The following is a 22,985-nucleotide window of genomic DNA, read 5'->3' as shown; positions in this document are numbered from 1 at the left end:
CTACACATATTGAGTTAAAGAGAATAATTTCTTCTGAGCACGTTGTCCATAGAGCTACGTCGTTCCATTTAATGTTCAGAGATTGCTAACTGCCTTTTAAGTTGTAAATTAAACAAATTTATGACACAAAAATAATTATTACGAAAATGATCATCAACATTTGTCAATTTCTTGTTAATAATTATTTTTAAATTTGTCAATTTCTTGTAAATAATTATTTTTAAATTAACTGACAAATTTCAAAAATATTTTTATTGTTTTTTTTATATAAAAATATAATTTTTATTATCAAATTGAAAAATAAAATATTGTTGTACCGCTTATAGTGCGTGACTTTTAAAAAAAAAAAAACATTTTTTAAAGTAAAAAAGTTAATAAATTAAAAAAAAAAAAGTTATTTTCATAACTCGGGATAGTAAATTTCAATATGTCAATCAAAGTGTTGGATGATCAGCCATCAAATACCGGTTAGGCTGAGTCCAAACATAATAATGCTAGTTCTATAACGGCTCCTAATCGGAGTTTTAATGGTACATACACCAGCCAAAATGACGTAGATCCTTTCAACTGCTTAGAATAACCTTTTTCAAAGACTCAATATACCTTAAGCTTAGAGATGGATGTGTGTGGCTAGAACGTATAACACTCAATTATTATCCGTTTGTGAATACTTTGGTGGTCCTTATTTTGGTCTAGCCCAGTATCAGTTCCGTCCAGTTCAGTCCAAAAACTAAAATGTTTGTTCCTTGATAATTTATCTTAACTTAATGTTTTATCAGTTCACCAGCTCTTAAGGACTCCTACAAAACACTGATAAGACCGGGTTAGTACAACTTCAACATCCCTACGTTAAACAACTTAAACTGTATAGATTGTCATTTTAATTGAAGGAACATTTTTTGACTCTGTCAACCTAACAACTCAAAATAGAACAATTTTAATCACGAGTCTAATAGATATTAAATTTAAATGATACGATAAAAAAAATGTAACTATAAACTTAATAATATACTGTTTTTGACATATGTGTGTATATATGGTATTGTACTTTAGAGTCTATATTCATGAATTTATGTTAATTTAACAATGTATCTATTATGTTAATGATTGTAGAACGAACGAGCGACTGTTATACATAAAATGATGTATTCATATATAATCTTAATATATTTAATTTATAGTTAAAGTTACTGAAATACGGGAAGTGAGAGGTGGATTAAAAATGTGATTGAATTATCCATCAGTAATTTACGTCATATATATTATTCATTAGAATACATCAATTAGAATCATGACATTTTAGTTTCAAACTATTAATTAAGTATGATGTATTCGATCAGGGACATTTTGGTGGTGTGAGGTAGTTTGTTGACCTTTCACTCTAGATATTTCCCCGCAAAATAATCCAGCAGATTCAAATCAGGTGAGTTCTGAGGCCAATTATCAATGGGCATCCGATCCTGAGTTGTTATGAAGGTTTGGCAGGGAACAAAAATCCCATTTTCAGATCCATGGACAGTTCTTGACGACATCCTTGATCCAGGCAGAACCACAGACTCATTCACTCTTCAGGTAAATTTCAATAGATAGATAGATATGTGACGTTTCATCTAGACCAGCGTTTTTTAAACTTCTTTTAGTCAAGGAACCTTTCAACAGTGATTAAAATATCAAGGTACCCCTGTCTAAACTAGGATTAAAAATTCATCAATACACCTTAAATTTAGACAAGACAGTAATGCACCGAGCCGTGACCTGTAATTAGGGTGCAAACATTTTTGCCGTTCCAAATTAATTCATACTTCAATGGATTCAACATAAAGAAATAATTAGAAAACCAACTTGTGCTCACTAGCTTACAAATGAGTTGAGAAAATGACACTTGAACGACACCGACGAATTTTCAATCTTAGGCGTTGGGCGTCCCCAAAACCACCGTCTACGCCATCAACCAGTCCAAATCATTGGAGAAGAAGAAGGGTTCAATAAAATAGGCCATACTCAAACTAGAGGAGTTAAACAAAATAGTGCAGGCCAATCCCCTCAAGTCCATGAGAATGCATGCAAGATAACTTGCGGTTTCACACTATACTTTTCAGAAAAAAAAGTTGGTAGAAAGAGCCTTGTCAGGGTGGAGAGGTCGCGTTTGACACACAGCAACGCATGAACACCCATTTCTTCTATTGCAAGACTCTTTTGAGTTCTTTAGAAATTTTTTCGACACTTTTAGACCCCTACAACACTTATGCAAACTACACCGTTTGGAAGTATATCTAAGGAAAGGCCCTGCAGTGCCCCTCATGCAAGCACAAAAGGCTCTCAAAACCACTTTCAGCCAGCACTGAGACGCCATGAAATAATAAAACATCTACAAGGGTGCCAAGTCTTCCGACATCATCATCTAAAAGCCATCATTACCGCTAAGGGCAGCTATATTAATGGCTAAGAGAGCTCAGATACACATCAATTCATGGTATTAATTTTATTGAAATTCTATCGTAATAAAGACATTATAAATTGTAGAATTTTAACATTCAAATCGTTCAGGTTATAATGGATCACTCAGTAATGAGTACCATCTTTACTTTTGTATTTTACTTTTATTAAAAGAATAGGCGATGGAAAAAAAATATAGGGAAAATTAATTCTCCTACACTAAATCTGCGTAGGTTTTCACCAATGTTTTCCATAGAGAAAGAAATATACCTTATGTATATGGGCTTCAAAGAAAATTCCTAGGTCAGATTGAGGAAATGTAATATACTACTATTTACTAATTCATAATCAAAGCAACTCCATTTGACCAATTAAAGGAACAATAAAAAAATATAATTTGTATAATACACATACCTCTTTACAAAGCCATATCTTATGATCCGATGTGACCAATAATGAACTTGGTTAATATCGTTGAGTCAGAATAAATTTAAAATTAGCCTTCGTATCATTTTTTTTTTTTTTTTCTTATATTGAAAAGTTTTGCAGAAAAAAGTCCAAAACGTTTATTATTTTCTATTAACATAAAGGCAAGTGCATTATATTATATTACCTTTGTAGTATCCAATTTCAATCCTTTTTTCAAAGGGAGTTAGATTATTTTATTTGATATTTATTTTATTAATATATACTTTATCAACGAAAAGAACCATAATTTAAATCCCTCTTCTTTAGAATTTTTTAAATTTAATTATATTACATAAATTTAAATTTATTTTATCGTTAAAAGATGAACTTTAATTTATTCCATGTTTCATTTGTTTTGTAAAATTTAACTTGAGCATTTTTTTTTTTTCTATTTCTTTATCAACAATAATTTAATTCAACACTTGTACAGCTACATACTTTTGAACATCAGAAAAAGCCTAAAAACACACATCTGAAGATCGTTTCTTTAAAAAACAAACCACAGGACTTTATAAAAGCTGATTGGTTGTAGATAATACATAAAAGTTAGCTATTAACTCCAACCTTCAGTAGGAGTGAGGAGTCTGCAACAAATTAATCATTAAGTATATTCGTTGACAAAACAAAGGTTCCCTTTTCCCTAAACTTTTCCAAATTTATTTAGACTTATTTGAACGTGCAGAGTAGATTCTAAATAGAACTATAGAAATTATTAGTTTGATTTTGTTGAAGCATTTATAGGAATCAAAGGCTCCAAGAGCCCTACAATCAAGCATACCACATGACCTATAGTAATATGAATAAATGAAAAGGGTTTTCTCCTGCAAATCACAAAAAAAACCAATGTTTGATTTCATTCTCCTTCTAAGGTTTATAGTTGAATAATCAAAAAGACACCATGCTGTAGCAGAAATATTTATTTTGACTTTTAATGGGATTGTCAAAGTGTTTGCTTGAGCCCTCGACGACATTTTTATCGGCAAAGTCAGCAATTGCTAAAAAATTACGAGTTTACCAGTAAAGGGCCTAACCTCTGAATAACGCTTAAATAGTATACATTTTAGATCAGATACATATTTTTAATATATTAAAATCGATAAAGAGTGTGAGAGAATGAACCAAAAAAAAGAACTAATTTTATAAAAACAAACTACAGGGTGGCTAAAAAGTATACAGGGCCCAGTAATTAACTTTTTACGTCTAAAATAGTAAATATTCTTCTAATCCAATGACATCAATGTAATCCTAAGATTTCAAGCCTTCAAAAGAGATGTGAAACGGGGCAGTTGCTCAAAAACTTACACAAAAAATAACAAAATGTAGATTTACTTAATTCTGATTGGGGCTTATATAACACAAAAATCGTCGAATTGACCGGTATGACTGCTCAAAACGTCCGATACCACATGAAACCACAAGATAAAGCTTTTGTCAAATAAAAAAATGTAGATGACCGGGTCAGGATGACTTGAACAAATTGATTACAGAATGGGTTGATTTTGTGCGCACAATATTTATCCAGCAATGGTAAGGAATATTTCACTAGACCATACAGCCCATTTGAAGAGACTGGGCCTCCAAAGCTATTTCCGTCCTCCAATTTCTTTTTTAACGGTTGCTATGAAAAATAAGAGGCTTGAGAGGTCCCTCCAGTTAATTACCGTTCTCAAGCATCACCCTCCATCGATTGTGAAGATATTCTCAAATAGGAATTTTTTACTATAGATCTGTCTTACAATACCAGGAAATACGGGTGACTAATATTGTAACTTTCATAAATGTCGAGAATAAACGAATATCTTACGTAAGCAGTAACAATTTAACCAGCTTCTACACAAATTAAATTAGTACAGAACTGGTCTTATAAAAAATGGTTTCATAACCAAATTCTGTCGTTATTTCAATAATTAGTTTTGTAGATATATATATATTTTTTTCCTTTTCTTGCCCCGGAGTTTGATAGGTTTATTATTCTCATAAACACAAAAAAACAACAGTAATATTATTTCTTTTGAAACCAAATAAAGATTTAAAATAATTAAAACACTAATATATCATCCAATTATAAGTGTTAATATACAAAAATAAAGTATTTACATATCAAAAATTAGTTTATCAATTTAGATTCACCATTCAAAGTCAATACAACTTTTCTTTCAGAGCTTGTGGTTTCTTGTCAATCTATAGTAGTCGTCTATAACGTGTTGAAATAAATTTCAGCATAACAACATATGTAAGATCTCATTAAGTCTAATGACTAGTAGATATCTCCCTCATTAATAATTACCAAATAATTTTTTAGTCTCATTCTTCCACTTGGTAAATACTGTTCCGGAATAAATAAATATCATGCTCTTTTTTTCCTCACATAGCCCAAAAGTACTGTCTGTAATGGGATCAGAGGATTAGTTAGTTAAAGAATTGATTCCTGTTTACCATAGTACATTCATACATTATAAAATAATACAGGTATGCATACATGACAAAACTATGCACTCATACGACAAAGAACCCGCCCACACAAAGGGGCGCTACTAAAGCAGAAGTGGATCCAAAGTCCTGCTTCATTTTATGGTTATTATCAATAATTTGTTTAATATTTTTGTACATTTAATAAATTTACAAAGATCTTCATCCTTTTGATATAAGGATGAGCTAATCATTTTTTTCCTTTCGTTTTGGTTTTGCAACCAAATCGAAGAACATATCTATTTGGGACTCCTTTTTGCCATCAAGACTTTTTGAATATACATTTCATTTTTTCCTAGAGTCTTTTACATCACCTTCTTGATTTAGAAGGTCTTCTCTTGGCTCATCAGACATTCTGTGGTCCTCAGTCGCAGTTTCTCTGACACTGCCAGTTTCCTTGGCCTCTCGACTATCTTTAAAATTATTTTATTTTTAATAGTGCCAGCATCAACACAGAGATGTACAATTTCCTCCGTGGAACCACCTGGACAATAATACACAATGATAATTGTTGATTCGACTTATCAATATAGGGTTTACAATTTTCATGGCCTTTTGCACAACTTCCTCACTTTCTTGAGTTACGTGCTGGTTCAGAGGGTCCTGAAATCGCGCCTTTCCTGCAATCAGAGGATATTGAAGTATTATTTAAAATCACTTTGGCACGTTTGTTGATTCCCCGTCTCTTACTAAATTTTTTGATAATCCTCAAACTTGATGAACTGGGGGGAGTTTTCTGTTTTTGATCCTCATATTAAATTATTTGTATTTATTTATAAGTATAACATTTTAGTTGTTTTAATATCTATTAGCTCCAGCCATAGCTGATTTGAGAGCTGATTTTCAATGCTGTAGTTTCACAACATGAGAACTATAACTTATTTCTGATGTGGGTTCATAGCCATAGTTTGTTTGGCCATCTCATTAATGTACGATTTCATAAAAAGTTTGAAGTGCACTTATCTCGTCCCTTAGTCGTCGTCTCATTAATTAACAAAAAAAAAATGCACCTTTCTCCCCCCAAAAAAAAAAAAAAAAAATTATATAGTGTGTGAATATGATTTTTTTTTTTTTTTTTTGTATATATATATTTACTCATTTCATATACATACATTCACATTAAACAGATCTAATTGTAATATTTTATAACTTTTATAACAAATAAACAAAAAAAAAAAAACAATTCTCAGCCATCATTTTAAAGACTTAAAAATATTTTTTTATTATGTAATAATGTACATAGGTTCTTATTTAATACAAGTATGAAAAAAAAAAAATCATTTTGATTCATAACTTGTACTAAGACGGACAAAGTTTTAGTTCATGGAGATGAATAACAAGGATAGCGTAGTTAAGTAAACGGCCAATAATGAGGGCTGAGAGTCTTAGTCACGAGTTGGTTCCAATTTTCCTTCCAAAATATCATCAAAAAGCGATGATTTTTATACTATCTCGAACAGGAAACGTGACCAGGGCTATCATCGACTCTACTGGGTAAGTAAATACAACGGTTTTAAAGCGCCTGAACGAGTCAGACAATGTCAACAAAAGGGCCCAATAGGCCTGAAGCAACAAGAATTGACATTATTTGCCGGCCGTCAAAAATCCAATGCTAATAAAAAATTCTCTAATTGCGAATCAAACTATGTCCTAGTCGAACATGGCCGAGGATCACTTTGTGTACATGATGACATTGAATAGGATATTCAAGTCATAAATCAAAAAATTTCATCAAAAGATCAAGACCAAATTTTATCAAGCTATTGAACATATACAGGGTGACCAATAAGTCTTATGATAGCTTCATCCACGCTAAAAGCCTTGTGATGTTCCTGGATCATGTGTACTTGGGACTCATTTATGGCCTGCTATTGCGCACATGTCTTAAATATTGGCATACAACTGATGTTATGAACAATTCAACTCTATTATTTTTCAAGTCTGAATGATTGAATGAAACCAATACAAACGGATTTTTTTTGTAAGACCGACTCAGAAAGAATTTTGTCAAAGGCACCAAATCTATAACACTGTTGTACCGTTCTAAGTTTTTCAAACAGAAACCCAAGGATATTTTAAACACTTACTCCTTTGAATCTACATTTTATTGGCAAAATTTTTTAGTATACTCCTGAAACAATATATTAGATTGAATAAAATGAGTTATTTATCTAAAAAAATATATATAAAAACAATGACTAATATTAATTCATATATCCACACATCTCTTTGTTTTCAATATTGGGCCTCCAAGTAAAGCCTCAGTACATTAAATTGAATAATCTCATAATAAATTCGAAACCTATCTTAAAAGTTTTTAAAATCATGTTAAACTTACCAGTAAAGCATAGATGACGATGCTGGATAAGTTATCGAAAAATGCTGGGTCATGGAGAGAATAAGCTGCATCCAATACAATTCTGAAAAAAGATAACATGGCTTTACTTGCAATATAATGAGTAAGTCCCTATAGGTATATAGGCACTTTGACATTATGCTACAAAAAACAGTTAAATACAAAAATTGACAATAATTTATTTTTACAATTTCTAAAAAAAATTAAAAAATAGGAAATTCTAAGGAATGACACAAGAAACAATAGGAAAGATTATCACTTTGAATTATAATACGTATTATAAACAGAGTCCTGTTGGAACGTGTATGACCTTTTATCAGCCACTTCATTCATCCAAGGAACCACTATAGTTTGCAGGTTATCCAGCTATGTGTCCTGTGGACACTTTGGACATTTGCAAATAAATAGGATGACATGACGTCCCCATCGCTCCTGATCACAGCCAAGACTATCACTGAGGTGGGTTTCTTTGTTTTCATCACTGGTTGACTTCATCTGGATCCTGGCAGATTTATCAATCATGCCTACGATTGGTTGAGGCATCCATGGTGAAAATCTTCTCATTGAAGAAGAATCACTTAACATTTGTCTTCATGGCATTGAGGATATTCTTCCCCTTGATCCCTCTGTCAACTTTATTTTGCTCCCTCAAGATGTGTTTCACACTTCAAACTCTAGAAATATAACCAAGGTATCTTTTATTGCCTTTTGATTGTGATTGGGTTGACATTACGATCCTTGGCCAACTTTTTGATCTTGATGGTTGGATGGTTTTAGTCCGGCCAGGAACCTTTGGGTACGAATTTTATCTTTCCAGGGCTTGTGTTGGGTTCTTGTTGTCTTACCATCTTTGTCAAAGACTGCTACGACATTGTAGATAGTCCTGCGTGGATACTTCATGATATTGATGATATCCGTTGTACTGTGCCCCGCACTACACAATTACGTAATCGTTTTTATTTTGCTTGTTCCATGGCAGCCAAACACAAACTGAATAACTAAAGATGCAGTGGACACATTGCCGCATTTTGAAATTAATAAATTTTGAGCACACAACCTCTTGTTGAACTTTGTGGGGATTTACTTGTACCACGTCATGTTCATCGTTTGACTCACGCCGTTGCTAGGGTTGTATAAACATTAAAGCTTTTTTATCCATGTATTCTACAAAAAACCAAATCCCTAGTAACTTTTTACAAGTATGTTTTTTTTCATCATTATTTTAACTATCTTATGTTCTTTTCCTTAAGTGTGTTTGGTCACAAATTAGAATACAAAGTCTCTAATTGACTTAAATTCGTCTATGAAATATTGGTCTTTAATACAGGGCCTGAAAAATCCAGGGCTCAACAAAATTATTTTTTTTTCTAGTTCAAAATTGGGTTTTTTTTTTCAATGGATATTAATATTTTTTTAATTGAACATAAAAAAATATTTTCTGAATTATCTTTCTCAAAAGCAATTCGAACTTTATTTAATGTGCTTAAATATAAACACTGGAATTTTTGTGCGGGTATGTAATAATGGATAAAACATGGATTCATCACTTCACTCCAAAATCCAAATGATCATCATTTGAGTGGACAGGAACAGGTGAACCACATCCAAAGCGCTTTAAAGTGTAATAACCATATGGAAAGGTTATGGCCTCCGTATTTTGGGTAGGACGTGGTGTAATATTCACAGACTACTTTGAGTAGGGAAATATCATCAACAGAGAATATTATAAAGCTTTATTAGAGTGTCTGAAGAACAAAATCATGGAAAATTGGGCCTATTTATAGAAAATAAAAGTGTTGTTTCACATAGATAACGGCTCATCCTGCATGGATGTATTCAAGCACAAACATGATCCTAGCTATTGTGACAGTTCAATTAGAAAAATGATCTATAATTTAAGTCTTATTATACTCGTATATCATCCAAATGTCTTTGTATTGCAATCTCCAAAAACTGTCTCTGTCAACATTTGTGACACGTCGGATTAAAATGCAATTTGTGAAAAAAACCCAACAGGTATAGAATAGATATAGGACTTGGAACCGATATACCGAGGTCTCCCATATATAAACACATTTATTACTTTTCCATATTCATTATTACACCCCATCATGATTACACTTTATACAAAGATGTCTTTCCCTCAAGAATAAAAGTATGAAGATAAGTGCCATAAGAAAAAAAAAAATCAGATTGCCAACAACAATACGAACTGTAACGTTAAAAAAATGCTTCGGATTTACAACCATACTTATACCAAGTGGTCCATTAAAATTTGAGTACTTTGAATTTTAAATTTGAACAAGATATAATTTATTAATTAGCAATAGAATTTCAACGAAATTAATCCATTAAATAGATGTTTGCTTGACCTCTCATAATAATTAATGTAACCACCTTTAGAAGGCCTATTGGGGATGTAGTCCTCGGTCATAGCTTCCTATATTTTACTTCATTGTTTATAAAGCCAAGAATACTAAAATATAAGAGAATGAACTAAATTTAAAAGAAAAAAAAAAGTGATTATATTAATTAGAATACTTGTGAGGGTAAAGTAAAAAATAAATATTGGTCTAACAATGAATTGCTTAAATTTTAGTTGGTAATGATTTTATTTTTCTACATAATCTCCATATACTTGAGCCAGTGCCTCTTCAACATTAGCATTCTAATGGCTACGTCATATACGACCTTCTTAACTTTGGATTCAAAATGCTTCCCCAAAAACAAATTTCTTTAGGTTTGTCAACAGACTTAGGGCGCCAAATCAGGAATGTACGAAAAAATAATACACCTAATCCCACAATTTTCCATTGCCAACTACCTTTTGTCTGCAGGTGCGTGATCCTCGTAAAAGATGATTCTTTTTTTAAATTTAGGGCAGGCTTCTTTTTTGCAAATATTTGCATCAAACTGTCTCCCTCACTGTCATTCGTCTGTTGTCCAATACAACATCATGCATTTTACAATGTTCTTCAGGTGCCTACTTTTTAATAATTGGCATGGACGGAGTAGAGTCCTATTAAACTTTTGTCAATTTCAGATGGATTTCCTTGAGGTTAATCCATTCGTAGCAAAACATTTTATAAGTATACAATATTCAAATTTATCCATTGAATCAAAAAAGTCGAAAGTTGTTTATTGAAACAGCTTGTCTAAACAAACTACTTGAGGAAACCAGTTGAAAATAATGATGAAAAGTTATGACCCTTGCATCGAGGAGGCAACATAAATTTTTTCCTAATTAGTGCAACATCTCTGTGTCGAGCCAATATATTTTCCCCTTACCCTAGTATTTTGTAATACTATGTATGTATATGTTATGACATTGACGACAACGTGGGGTAATTTCTACTCATTTCCATTAATATTAGGGTAAATATGAATGAGTAGCAGCTACCATTTATCAAAATAATGCATTATTTAAGAAAAATGCATTAAACATTCTGTCATTTTGTATGTATGCTATTAATATTTATACCCTTATTTGAAATAGAAAATACAATTTTATCACACATACATAAAAGGAGACACAAAATATAAAAACCATTAAATGGAACGATTTGCATTAATAAGGGGCATTACAGGTATACATCATGAGTCTGACTTAAGTTTACACTTCTAGAAATACTCAGAGCTAGAATTTTGATATTAACTTTTACAAAAGTGAATTTGCATTGTCTTCTAATAATCCTTTGCAATTCTTTTGGTTGAAGAAGCTGCCTTTAACAAGCCTCATGTGTCTGTAAGATGTTAGAGTCCGGCATCAAGGCAGCATAATACCATTTTATGGCAAGTGCCCTAGCTATCTACGCCCCCACTTTTGTGCACCCTCTAAAGCAAACTTAGGGAACACATTTGTTGTAAGAAATCTTGTTCTAACCTGCACTAGTTAAAAAAAGAAAAGAATTACTTAACTCTTTCGTTGTCGGCATGGATTCTAACTCGGAATTTGCCCTTCAAGAGACTACAAAATAATTGCTCAAACTCTGAGACTCAGTGAGGCATTTGTGCACAAGATTAGGAGGGAATTTGTGGCCTCAAAAGAACTTTTTTCCTGCCACTTTTAGAAAATAAAGTCTCATATGGCTCCAATATACTTTTGACGAGTTCATTTTGCTGGGTCAAACTCGATAGATTTAAATCTGATGTATTTTTTCTGTGTAGGGCATGAGTGAACAAAAAACTCACCAAACTCAAATATGAACTTATCAGTCGGATCGAGAAGGAATTCCTTGGGACCACATGGCGAAGGTCTACTCGTTCTTTCGGCCTCGTAAAGAGTCTATGATTGAGACTGGAATTGATTTTATTAAATGCAATAAATTTGAAAATATCATGCTTTTAGAATTTGCTTTCATTGTTTTAATATGATACCTGGTTGAAAGGAAATTTTTTAATGAGGAAAAAAAAAACTTTGGAATATTTGAGGATCTACAAAAAGAAAGCATCACTTTTTTTTCATTTTCATATAAGAAAAATCTTATTTGTCTTTTGATATTCTCTCTGTTTCCTCCATAGGGGAGCTTTAGAAAAAAACTTTATTCATATTTTTTATAGATTAGAATAGTGTATATTATAATTAATCATTGCAAAATAAGTATAAATGCAGTTCTTTAATCCTTATTAATGATGTAAATAACATTTGTCTCCTTCCAAACATATAAATAGTTTTGTTTCTTATTGATTAAATAGTAGGATAATAAAATTTTGCATAGGTTATATCATAAACAAATCCAAACTTTTCAGAATTAGCTTCAATCGAAATTCAGAAAAAGTTGGAAAACGAATGTTATTTCTTCTTCTTATTTTTTTGTCGTGTGTGCAGTCTCTTTGTTTTACTGTAGCACCAAAATCTCGTTGGATTGTAATAATATAAAGATATATTGGGAGAATAATTGTTCGTACTGAGACTTCCTTTAATCAACTAAAACCAAAGAGTTATTATATACACACACGCTACGCAAGTAGCCACAAGAGAATTAATATAAACAGGAACAGATAATATATGAGGACAACTGCATATACAAATTTAAACATTTATACGCAGATTAGTATTGACATAATAAAATACCAAAACAAACACATCCACTTTTATGCAAGTAATTCAAATTAATAACTCCTAAAAGCTTTAATAATTTAACAAATTTAACTTTAGACAGTCGTTTTGTTAGCATATCAGCCACATTATCTTCACTTCGAGAGTAGACGAGTGTAATCTTGTTTTCTTTCACTAATTCTTTTGTGAAATGATAACTTATATCAATATGCTTGGCTCTACTATGATATTGGGGGTTCATACTCAACCTTATGGTCTACTGATTGTCTTCAAAAATCACTGTAGCGCTATCACAAGGTATTTATTTCTATATTGGATTAAAACCCACTCTTGTGGTGTAGCAGAAATAGCCATATATTCGGCTTCTACAGTCAATAACGGAACCCTATTTATTTCTTCTTTTTTTTTTACTTTTCAAGATATAAATCATTCACTGTTTAGGAAAATATAACCACTTGTTCACTTCCTATTGTCATAATCTCCAGCCGAATCAGAATCTGAAAATCCTACGAGCTCTCCTCGTTTTATATCATGTTAAAAATTTATATTGCTCTGATCAAGGTGCACAACACATCTTTACCACGAAAACAATTTTTTTTTCTATGCATTTTCTCTCCAATCAATTTTTAAATTAATTCATTAAAACCAAATTCTGAAAGTTTGAAGAATTCTGATTTATTTCATTGAGTATAATCGTACATAGGCTAAATTAGAGTATATATACCAGGTGGAAAGCAGAAGTATACCTTCGCCACTTCGTCATTTGACAAATCCTGGAGTTTTTTCTTGATCCGATTGATAAGTTCAACTTCTATGTTCCAAGGGGTTCATATTGGTTATTTGTTCCATTTCGTATCAGATAAAAACATATATTGGATTAAGATCAAGAGAGTTTGAAGGCCAATATTTTGCAAGATGAACTCGTCAAAAATGTCATGAACCCAAATGATAATTTTTTCCCGGGAAGTAGAAGGAAAACGAGCCCTACTGCCACATCTAAGGCCTCCCATAAGCATCCCTGCCCTTCCAGGGATTTTCCTTGTTCTTTAGCACGTTCAGATAGGCACCAGTGTTTACACTGAGGCCTTGGAGGAACACATAAAGAGGCATCACTTGGCCTTTGAAGCTAACCAACCCAAACATTTCATGTGGGAACTTCATCTGCATGACGATGGGCGCATCCTTTGGGCCAAAAGCTAATCACCGTGGGTGTTGTTGTTAACCTTCTGGTCCTGGTAAAAGAAATTATCTTCTGAGAAAAACAAGGGAATGCTTGGATAAAGAGGGTACTTTATGAAGTTTAGGAGTTTTTGTAAGAATCTTAAGCGCTTTTCATTGGCCTTTTTGTTTATTGTTTTGTCTAGATATGGATTTTCCTCATTTTGTATATTTAATAACAAAGGTTTTCACCAGTTGAAAAAAAAATGTTATCAACTGACGAGTTCGTTGTCCCAAATATTTAGAAAAGGTATGAATCCCTTTTTTTGAATCCGTACTAGGAGCGACAATTTAACAATTACTCCTCTAACTCATGGACTCAGTGAGACCTTTGTACTCAAGGTTAAAAAGGAATTTGAGTCATTTAAAGGTGATTTTGAAGCAACATCATGCCGGGTTCAGGTCCCCACCCCCACTCAGAGTAACATAGAGAGGAGTTTAGACACTCATTCTATTGTTAATTAAACAATTTTATCTGGTTGAAGGTTAAAATTCAAAGAGTTTATTGGATCACTCCGCATATCTGCAAAAACCATCAACAGGATCATCAAATTGATCTTGGAGATAAGTCAATGTCTCTTCAACGTAATAAAATGAAGTGATTTCTTACGATAAGTTATTCTATGTCCACGGACAAAGTCTCTAACAGCCATACAGACAGATATGTACATAATCGTACAGAATAGAACAAAGGGTTTCATATAATAACAAACCTTACAATATAAATTTTCTCGTATAAAGCTATTTTATTGAAAATATGTGTTTTTTTAAATATGAAAAATGGGGTAAATTTACATTAAACAATATTATTGAGATAATATAATTGAAACAATTCCCAGAATGTATTTCATGTACCTTTGCATAATATATTCTATTTATATTTATAAAGAATGTATAAATAATCTCTTACGGTGGTAGTAAAAAGTAGAAAAACAGTGACGGAGAAAACGTTGGAAAATTGAAGACGGTAGAGATGCATGACGAGTCTTCACAAACATTATTAATTTGACTGGAATAAAAAAAGAAATGAGATATCAATTAAAGAAAATGATGTTTGTATTGAACAAGCAAAATTACTTTGAAAAGAAGTTTAAGATGAAATAACAAATACTTTATCTTTGTACCTCAATAAATAAACTTGATTAATATCAAAGTCTTACAATATTTTAATGGAATTATTTCTTTGATTAGTTAGAAATTTACCTCATTGAATAACAAGTTGTATTATATTAATAAAAAGTTTGATTGCTGCTGTTGGAACAAGAGAGCCCACGACAGAGCCTACATTGATCGCTAGCGCAACCTATAATTTAGAGTGTTTTTTTTACATTTTTTGACAAACAAAAGCTTATTTCATCTAAAACAAGAACTATCGACTGTAAAATCCTAATAATTATGATCGCTACATGTTGCTTTGTATTTTTGCAAACTTTTATTAAAGGAGACTAAAATAAGTTTGCCTAGTGTTGCTGGGTAAATAAAGAATTTAAAATTAATTAAAAACTCGTCTGCTACATATGAAACAAAAATAAGGACTGTAAAATCTTAAAAATTATTCTTGCTGCATTTTGCACAACTTTTTGAAAGGAGATTAAAAAGCTTAGTGAAGAAAAAAAATTCAAGCCTGCTCAACCAGAGAGCACTTTAATACTGGAGTTTGCATTATATTTTACATGTTGTAATATTCAAAAAGTTGTGCTACAATTTTTCAGGTAGTGTATAGACTATGAGATTAATAATTGCTCATTTTTGTTAAAATAGTTTTTCATTTATTGTTTGTTAAAATTTTGGCAAAAAGTGTACAATAAATATAATATTTTTTTTCAACACCAATCATTTTGATTAATATTTAAAAAGAAAACTTTATTTCATGGCTGAATATAATACGTCGTTTTCATGAATATACAGTGTAAAAAATAAGATTTTATCTTTTGCCGATTTCGTATGTGTGAACATTTGTAAATTTTTTTATAAGATTGAGGTCAAGAGACTCCATGAGGTTAATAAGGATCTTTTTATTGAGTCACTTCTTTATTCCAATGATCGTAAGTTTTGGGTTATTTACCTTGCCAGAAGATTCATTACACAACCCAATTTTTATTCTCAATCCCTGAATTAAAGAGACTGTCTCCCAAAATTTTCACTATGATGGTCTATCCTCCTGTCGATGTGGTGAAGTTGTATTTTCTCCTGAGGAGAGAAACACTCCCAAAACATCACGTTTCCGCCCACATGCTTAACTCCTATGATTTTTGTTTTTGTTTTACTCCTACAAACCTAGCATTAAATTATAGATTTTTCCTTTCTTTATCAGTGGGCAAACTTACAAAATTGATAAGGCATGAAATATTTATTTGTACCCCTGTTCTTCGTTTTTCAATTATTATTACAATTTATAATGGCTTGTAGATAAATTATAATACTTATAGAGAGGTTATTAACATCAATCCCGTTACGGTAGTATTTAACTTTTAAAGGCAATTAAAACATATTTGGGGTTCTGTCCAGATTATGATTATCTATCCTTGGCGATGTCAATAAATGTGGTATTGTATTACTTAAAGTATTACACTATGTTATTGACTTGGAATCTTATAAAAACCTTTTCAATTTTAGAACCCAAGGGATAACTAAATATGGATGTGATTCAAACTTTAACTTATAAATAATTTCGTAATCAACAATGCAGCTCACCAATTCTTGGAATCAATTGGAAAACATAGCTATTGATCGACTTTATGTTCAGTTATTTGAATATCATAGCCGTACGTCAGTATTGAACTTTGTCCGCGTCAGCAGACCAAAAAAAAATAACTGTACCCAACGGTCCACCAATCCCATATGTATATATGGATGAATTATGTCATAATTAATTATTAAAATCTAATATATAGGACTTATCAACAACTCTTAATAAACGTGAGTCATTGTAATAAAATTACGACTTTGTAGCACGTCAACCCAAAGGAGAGCTAGAATTTTTTTTCTCAAAAAGGAACATGGAATACATTTTCCAACAAATTATATTTCCTTTCAATGAACAAATGATTTTGCTTAGTCCTTTAGAGGCGCTACAAATTGTTCTTAAAGTATCGAGAATTCACATTTATGTAGAAAATTAGGAAATTAATAAATTATATGTCTAAAACAATAATCGGGCCAAATTAAGTCAAATATACAAAACAGAGATTTTAAACTACAGTTTACACTCTCGGGTATCTCAATTCATCCTAGAAATTTGATTTGAAGCCCTATAATTGACCGTAATATCTCTTTTAAATATTGCCTGTCATATAAATAATTGCACCTTTGAATACATGATTATATGATTCGTCTATTATTCATAAAAATAATTTGCTTTTTTAAATAAACCCCGACATGTAGGGACATTGAAAAGTTTAATGATCACAAAGTTGAGCTTCACAAGAATGACTCCAGCCGCAAGTATCAAATGAAAATTGATCGTAAGAAGCAGAAAACATTCAACTTTGCTGTTAAGAAACTTCCTCTGATTCATTATTATCCCAGTCACTAACTTCTCCTGTTCAGATGACCCTCCTCTGGCCTCACTACCTGAACCAAGATCCGAACAGTCCGTTTCTGCTGAAAAGAAAGTTTCTCCAGACACTGAAAATAAAGGCGTCTCATCAAATTACCCCAGCGGGCAGGTTTATCCTGGAATAAAACTTCCTAATCTCGATATTTGGCACATTTTCTCTCCCGAGCAGCTCTCTGTAGTCAATAACAACAATATTCCTTCCACAGAGTACTCTGAGACTACTGACAATGACCAGGGAGGCGAGAAGAGCAACACTGAGGAAATGGAGTTTGTAGACGGTAGCCAGGAATATCACGACGTCTTTGTGAGCCAGGTTGGTGACCCGATACTTACCGAGAGGGAGCCACAGCGGAAGGACAATCCTACCAGAACCAGAGTGGTGAATGAGCGGGAAACTGTGACTAAAGTTGAGAAAAATTGATTTTTTTTTTCAATGATAAACTAAGCAATCTAGCCTTCAATGATCTAAATGTCATTGTTAAATCAGCAAAAAAAAAAAAATCCAATGATTAATAGTGTAAAACAATGGAGGAAACTTCTTGGAGCCTTTGTCCCTGCGTTCACACGATTTTGAAAGATAAACTGACAACCGAGGTCAAAGAAATGGTTCAGCTGGGGCAGGTTTTGCCAAGTGGACTTCTCCTGACATCCAAAATGAGCTGATAGAGATTATAGCACCCAAAGTGACGGAGAATATAATTGAAGATGTAATGCCTTGTGCCGACGATGATGACTACCGGTTCTTTGTGATTCTTGTCAGATTTGCCAAATAAGGAGCAGTTCAGTCTGTCACTGGGATATCTGACGAGTGAAGGCATCAAGAAAGAGAGCTTCCTCATGTTTGTAAGAATTACCCAAACTGAAGGCAAACATTTGTTTGAAAGCTTCACGAGGCTGTCAAGGATCTCGGCCTTAATACCACCCGCACTGTCTCCCTGGTGAGTGGACAGTGCCTCTAACATATATGTCAACAAGTAGGGTCTCGCTGCTAGGTGGACTTGATCTCTTGCAGCTACAATCAGCAATTTTCCAGCAATTCAAGGTTAATATTATAATGTGTCACATTATATTTTTAGAATTTGTGTTTTGCTAGGCAGATATTGACACAGAACACATAGTTTCGTCACAAATTGCAACGGAGTTGATAAGCGCGGGAGTTTTCCGCCTGATGTCAGAGCTATACAATCTGATCATGATCCTGGCATCAATGGCAATCAGCAGTTGTGAGGCTGAGCGGCCATTCTCCTGTCTCAGAAGGTGCAAGAACCATATGATGACCACCATTGGCCAGGAGAGGCTTTCCCTCCTAACCTTTCCACTTCAACATGGACAGGGTAATGGTGGACAAGGTGCTCCGTGAAGACATGGTAATTTGATTGACACCTTTGCATCAAGGAAGGAGAGGAGAAACTTCTTCTTCTAAGTCATGATAAAGAACACATGCATTTTTTCTTCATTTATTTCAAGAACATTAAGACTTGTGAACATAATCTGCTATATTTTCTGTTGTTGTAACCGTTATATAGACCATTATAATTTCGTTCATTAACTTCATCTTTTATCCTTGTCTAAATACTTAATGAGGTTTAAATTGTTTAACTTAATTTTATATTTCCAAACTTTTGATCTCATTCTCGCCCTGTGCATTGTATACTCCCTCCTTTCTAAATAGATTGGCATTGTTTTTCCCTTAGAGTTTTTCTTTTTGATTTGATTTTTCCCAATGTTTGCCTGAAGAAAATTATGGTCAGACAGTCCATTCGAACATATTCCTGTAAGATCTAATCTGTACTGTAGCATTTGTCCTGTATAAATATCCCGCATTCGCCACTGAAAATTAACCGTTCACACTTGTAAAGTGGACTGAAAAACCTTCCTGACTGGTGAATATGTATAATAGTTATCTGATTCATAAAGTTTATGATTTATAATGATACTTACGGAAAAAATTAGAGGAAAAAATAGACTGTTTTTAACTTTAATTAATTTATTTTAAAAATAGCACTCAATATAAATTAATGAATTTAAAGATCGAAGCTTATTATATGTAGTGTATACTTAGTTTTATCTGATACATTTTTTCTTTTCCTGGTAGTCATTTATTTAACCCATATATGCCTGTTTTTTTTTGTCTTATATCTTCCCAAAATGACATGGAAAAATTCATTATTTACAAATATATGTATTAGTTTTTTAAAACATTATGTATCCATTCATTTTTTCCCTTTTTAGAAGAATAGTAACTCCATATACCAAAAAAAAGATTTTAGTCTTGTTTAATAATTTATATTACAACTTAAAAAAATATGCAATAGTATTTTTTATGAGATGACAAATTGTTTACTAAATACAGGCCTATATCACATTTTAAACATGTTTACCAAAATATTCCATCATGACATCATCATAAGAAAGTGACGGACAGTTACAAAATGTTCCATGAATTATTTACATAGATGTCTGACGAAAAGCCAAACTTTCGTATATTTGAAGGTCGAGTCCAAAAAGGACATGTTGTTAAATGAATATACAGCTTGATTTCTAGTTATGAAACAGTTTTTCCAGAACATTCTTTGAGAAGAGAGAGGAACAATACCAGACGCTATCGAAAAAGCAATACATACTTTTATTTCATTTTCTGTTACTATGAAATTTTCTTCCCTTATAATTGGCACAAATATTTGTCTGATCAACAGGCATTGCCAATAAATCTTTGGTAAAGAAAAAAAACAATTCAAAAATTTGATATGGAGATAATTCTCTATATTTTGAATAATTTCCTAAGACTTACATTACCAGTCTTCCGGAGTGAAATAAGTTACATGAATCCATTCAGGGGTCTTATAGCTATGCCTATTAGACATTTTATAAGATTAACTATCATTTTCATTGATTGTCCATCTATCAGAGTAATCAGGGTCGGCATTACCAGTCAGTTACCTCCTAGATAATTCTCCATAAGTCTACTTTTATCCTCATTAGAAGATTCTTTGTCAATCAACAAACTAGGACCAATAGGTTCAATGAACAATTTAGCATCACAATCTTCTTCTTCTAAGATATTTAGAAAATCATTCACATTTAAGGGTCAGAATAAAAAAGATAAACTCTGATTTTCTTGCAAAAACTTTGCTACAAAAATATGTATGTGACATAGCCTGGAGCCTTATAAATATCAAAATAAATAGATAAATTGTTTAAAAATAAATAAAGTTGATTAATATGAGAAGTAAATCATTCAAACAAAGTATTTTTCATCAATAATAAAAATACATCCATTGACAAACTCAAGAATGGAATTCCCCACATCAAACTCTAGTACCAATGTTGGCAAATTTGTTGACATTAATGCATGCAACTTTATTGATATAACGCTAATGTATCAAATGACGAATCCCCCACATCCTGTAAAGCAAAAATTTATAAATTTTTACTACAATATATTCTCTGATTTTTAATATATGCTCATATGTACATTTATAAAAGTACTTGTAAAAACAAGTTCCTTATTAAAACTTAAAAGATTAGTTCAACTTTATTTATCAAAGTCCGGAATCTTCTTAAAAACGTAAACATAGGCCTTGTTCCAAGCTATCACTAACTAACACTATCAAGTTAACATATGGGGGGCAAGAGATTATAATTGTTATCTATTATTTATTGAGGTTCTAATATTTTGATCAATCATTGACGTATGTGGTATTTGATCCAATACTAATTTCTGTTCCATTTTTCTAAATGTCTTTTATACTCTTGTTCCATCAAACTATACGTTATTACTAATTATAAGAGATACTTATGAAGAAAAAATACAATTAACAAAAAGAGAACAATAATAAATAATAAAGGAGTTAATGTCAAGTCATCTGTCTATACCGCTACACAAGTATATATACCTACTGAATAATTTCATTATTCAAAAGTTATATTAAAATAAATATTATTTGGAGTGTCTTTTAGCATCCTTGTATATTAAAATCTTTTTAATTTTTACCAATATTCTCCCCAGCTATGTTGATCTTAGTCATTTAGAGTCCATTTAAAAGTATGGAATTATTTGATATTAATAAATCAATAGTTGCAAAACGATATCTTAAAGATATCCAATGAAAAATTAAAACAGATTTATTTTTATTAAAAATCTAAAGTAAAAAGATTTACTATAATTAAATAATAAGTTAATTTCTATTGTAAAACACATTGTATACAACATTGATTGCAGTTTTGATCCATTTGATGTAAATATATTTAAACCTGCACTCACTTTTGTAGCACTCTTGAAAATGCAATATAAAATTGACCAATAGAAAATAGTTATTTCAGTGAATATAAAGCAATTTAATCAAATGTTTCAGCCCGTGATTTATTTATTGTCGTTGCCACATGTAATCATAACTGTGATGGCATCATATGTATATTTCTTACAAGACTAGAAAAATGACCGAAATGAGCGATATATACCCAAAAATCAAAATAAACTATTTTCTGAGCGATTAAGCAATCACTAAATATATCAATTCAATTTACTAATAATTGGAAAATCATTGATTTTTTTAATTTTTTGGGTTTCTTACAAACCTTAATATTTTTTTCTTTTTATAATGCCAAAATCGTAAATCATGAACATTTTCGTATCTTAAAAAAAAAAAAAAGAATTCGTAACCCTAAAAAATGAAGAATGTTTCGGAGGAGATAAGTAATGATGTTTCGTTAAGTAAGCTACAATATGCCATAATTAGAAGGAAATAAATATAAATTCCATTCCGTATTTAGGAAGAGCATACAAGTTAGTCCTTATAAATTGGGAAAATATTTAAAGACTTCCAACTACTTTTTCCAATGAATTGAACGATATTGTGTTCGATATTTTATCTAATCTTTTTCAACGTCCCTGGTTTATTGGTGTGCACCAATGACTTCACATGAAAACCAAGAAAATAATCTAAAGGGATTAAATATCGCGATCTAGGCGGCTAATCAACTGGTCAATTTCTCAAAATAAGGCGCTCACAACATTTGTTTTGCAATAAATTGATTGTAACGTTTGCTGTGTGTCATCTTCAGAAACCACATATTTTCCATATCCATGCCTTCCAATTGGAGCTAAAAAATCAGTTGTCATGGTGCAATAGGGATTTCCATTACCAGCAACGTCGGGATTATCAGGATCGACGAAAAAATATGCCTTAATAATCTCTAGAGCATGAATTCCAAATAAAGCAGTATTTTTTGGGATACAATTACGTCTCGTGAAGCACTTATGGATTGCTTTCTATCCAATAACTCATATTTTGCTTATTAAAAAAGCCATATATCCAAAAATTACCTTCATCAAACAAAATGATTTTGCAATTAAAATCAGCAAGCATACGTATTGAACTAATATTTTGATAATTTTCAATTGCTGATCAAGTGTATAT

General features: G+C 31.8%; 1 protein-coding gene across 3 annotated transcripts in view; it reads right to left on the bottom strand.

Annotated features, from left to right (window-relative positions):
- LOC121126158 (probable Na(+)/H(+) antiporter nhx-9) overlaps positions 1-22,985 on the bottom strand; it is a 210,874-nt gene that overhangs the window by 91,976 nt on the left and 95,913 nt on the right. For all 3 annotated transcript variants that reach the window (XM_071891658.1, XM_071891659.1, XM_040721465.2), the window contains 2 exons: positions 14,917-15,015; positions 7,712-7,793 (listed from right to left, as the gene is read on the bottom strand). In XM_071891658.1, coding sequence (XP_071747759.1) covers positions 7,712-7,793; positions 14,917-15,015 — 181 coding nt within the window. The remainder of the gene's footprint in view (positions 1-7,711; positions 7,794-14,916; positions 15,016-22,985) is intronic.

This window comes from Lepeophtheirus salmonis, chromosome 11 (genome assembly GCF_016086655.4).
Source record: "Lepeophtheirus salmonis chromosome 11, UVic_Lsal_1.4, whole genome shotgun sequence".
NCBI lineage: Eukaryota > Metazoa > Arthropoda > Copepoda > Siphonostomatoida > Caligidae > Lepeophtheirus > Lepeophtheirus salmonis.
This window is presented reverse-complemented; position numbering and strand designations above follow the sequence as displayed.